Source organism: Melampsora larici-populina, assembly GCF_000204055.1.
Source record: "Melampsora larici-populina 98AG31 unplaced genomic scaffold MELLAscaffold_133, whole genome shotgun sequence".
NCBI lineage: Eukaryota > Fungi > Basidiomycota > Pucciniomycetes > Pucciniales > Melampsoraceae > Melampsora > Melampsora laricis-populina.
The window spans coordinates 35,795-38,265 of NW_006768897.1; the positions used below are offsets into that span (position 1 = coordinate 35,795).

The 2,471-nt window shown below is 41.5% G+C and overlaps 1 protein-coding gene across 1 annotated transcript; it reads right to left on the reverse strand.

Annotated features, from left to right (window-relative positions):
• Positions 1-418: 418 nt before the first annotated feature.
• Positions 419-1,666, reverse strand: MELLADRAFT_69933 (uncharacterized protein; the record flags this gene model as incomplete). Its single annotated transcript, XM_007419141.1, has 6 exons — positions 419-482; positions 521-600; positions 686-759; positions 807-1,079; positions 1,391-1,403; positions 1,646-1,666. 6 exons carry the CDS (start codon positions 1,664-1,666, stop codon positions 419-421), a joined length of 525 nt encoding a protein of 174 aa, XP_007419203.1.
• Between the last annotated feature and the right edge of the window lie 805 nt (positions 1,667-2,471).

Consider the following 2,471-nt stretch of genomic DNA (forward strand, 5'->3'; position numbering starts at 1 on the left):
ACATAGTAGACATTTGGCTTGGACGTTCCGCCACTGCGGTCATCACGGCTTCTTTCTTCACAAAAAACATCCACTCCGGATTTAGTTTTGCCTTTGCCTGCGTTCAATATTTTCTTTGACTTATCAAGGGATATTGGTGGGATATCCTTGCCAATTACTAAAGGAGGATGAGTGATTGAATCAATTCGAATCCGTAAGCAAATTCAGATTGTAGAATACGTACCTAGATTTCCGGTATCCATAACCTCTGTTTCCGAGAAGTCTATCAAGTCCACAGGCTGGGTGTCTTTTGAATCCTTGCGCGGGGTTAAGATACGATGTTCCTTTTTTACCTTTGTTTGTACGTCTTTGGATGGAACTGAATCGGCTTTGGAAACAAAACCGGTTTTTGATGCTCCTTGATCAAAGCTTGACTGCGTCAAGCTTTCTTGCAAATGCTCGAGTTTGCTGGTTCCGTTGACATCGCCTGAACCTTGGGACGCCTGTGATAAACAAGAGTCAGACTGTCAGACTAATATACTTCAGAGGCTGGGTATCAACATCACTAACTCCAAGAACTCCACCAGACATGGTTTTTGATTGTGAAATTGATCGTGGAGTCTACAAATGCGGATCAAATGTATCTTAATCACCGGTGACCTTAATGCCCAAAGATAAGAACAATGACAAGTAGAAAACAACTCACTTTCTTATTAGACAGCTTGGTCTTTGTTTTACGAGCGGGGATCACTGAAACAACTTCTACAAATGATTTCATCACTGATTATGAATCATCAAGATAAAAGTAGAGAGGACTCTATCCGCACCTTCGAGTTTGACATGCTTCACACTCGGTTTGAGTTCCGCAGACGCAATGCGTTTCCGGGTCCAGTCTATATCATTGTCCCTCTCAGATACTGCTGAACCTTCTTCAATTTGCACGCGACGAGATTGACCGGTTGGGATTGGAGGCATACGAGTCAAATTGTAATTTTTGGCTGAAGATTCGCTCTTGATTTCAATTCGGGGTGGAGCAGACAAAGATTGGCCCTTGATACCGGGATTGAGAGCCGGCGCCTCGCTATGAGGATTGGGAAAGACTGTTGATGTATGATATTTGTAGAACCAGATGAGTATTGAAAAGCTTTCAACTGTACAATACAGCACTTACATTCAGGTTGCATCTTCCGCACCGTAGCTGAGATTTCGTTTATCCCGAGCCTCGTATTGAAGGGAGTCAGAGGATGATTGATATGCATCCAGTCAATCAACATCTGCTTGCTTACCCCTGGAGCGCTTGGGTCAAGTACTTCAGGCATATCCCTGTCTACATTGATAGTCGAACCAAGCGTGAAGACAATCAAGTCATGGTCAATGGAAAGAAAAGCAATCAAGAATGACATATACATACTCTGGTTCAGCGACTACGTCAAGTTCAAGGAAGAGAGTGTGTCCAAAATTACACTTGTGTGTGATGCAGGCGAGTAAAGACACAGTTGGAAGAAAGGAAGACAAAGTTGGAAAGCAAGGAAAGTTGAAGACTCCAGAGTTGTTGGGGGGGGAATCGGATACCAACAAATTTCAAACCACCAGAGAGTAATTGTGCCCTTGCAAACTCCACTCGAAAGATGCTTTGCAAATTAAGATGAGTTAATTACCTGCATACCTCTGAATACAAACTACCCATCAAAGATTAATTGATGTGTGTGACTCACGAAATGATTCAATTTGTGGACGGTAGGAAGACAGCACTTGTGGAATATCAGAGATGCAGGTGTAAATCTGTTGAAAGACTGCACTATCATAATTCGCGCACTGTTATGTACATATGTGGGTCAATCAATCCAAATGATTCTGTTCTCAATGAACTGTAGAAGGGAGAAGTCCACCGTTGCCCAATGATCGTATGGAATCTGTGTCAGTTTCAAAAAGAATAGAACGACAGGCACGCCAGTTCCTGCAGTTCGAACCAATTTGAGATAGACTCTTGCTAAACGTTTGGCTTTTTGGGAATTTTCAAGACGCAAGTGTCCTACTCATGGATGCAAATTGCTGAGTACTGATGTATACAAAACAAGTAGCATATTATAGGATTTGAATAAATCACTATAAAAATGTTCTCTCGCAGAATCAACCTTTGTAATACACATCTGGGAAATCGACTCGCAAACCCCATTTACAGCAATTACCCATTTCCTCATATCATAACCCACTAGTGCGTATCTTCCAGTGACACAATACAACCAACCAAAAACCAACTAGAACAACTTGAATAACCTTTCAAAAATATGAAAAATACTGACGGTACCAAACAACGAATTTCTCTGATAGGCTCTAGATAAAGCCAATGAAGCAGTAGTAGCATGTTGATGGTTAATTTTAGGCTGAGAAGAAGAAATAATTCGAGTTGAAGAAGTAGATAGATTGGTAGAAGACCAAGAAGGAGTAGATTGATGATGAGAAGTTTTCAAGACTTCCTGATGAAGAGATTC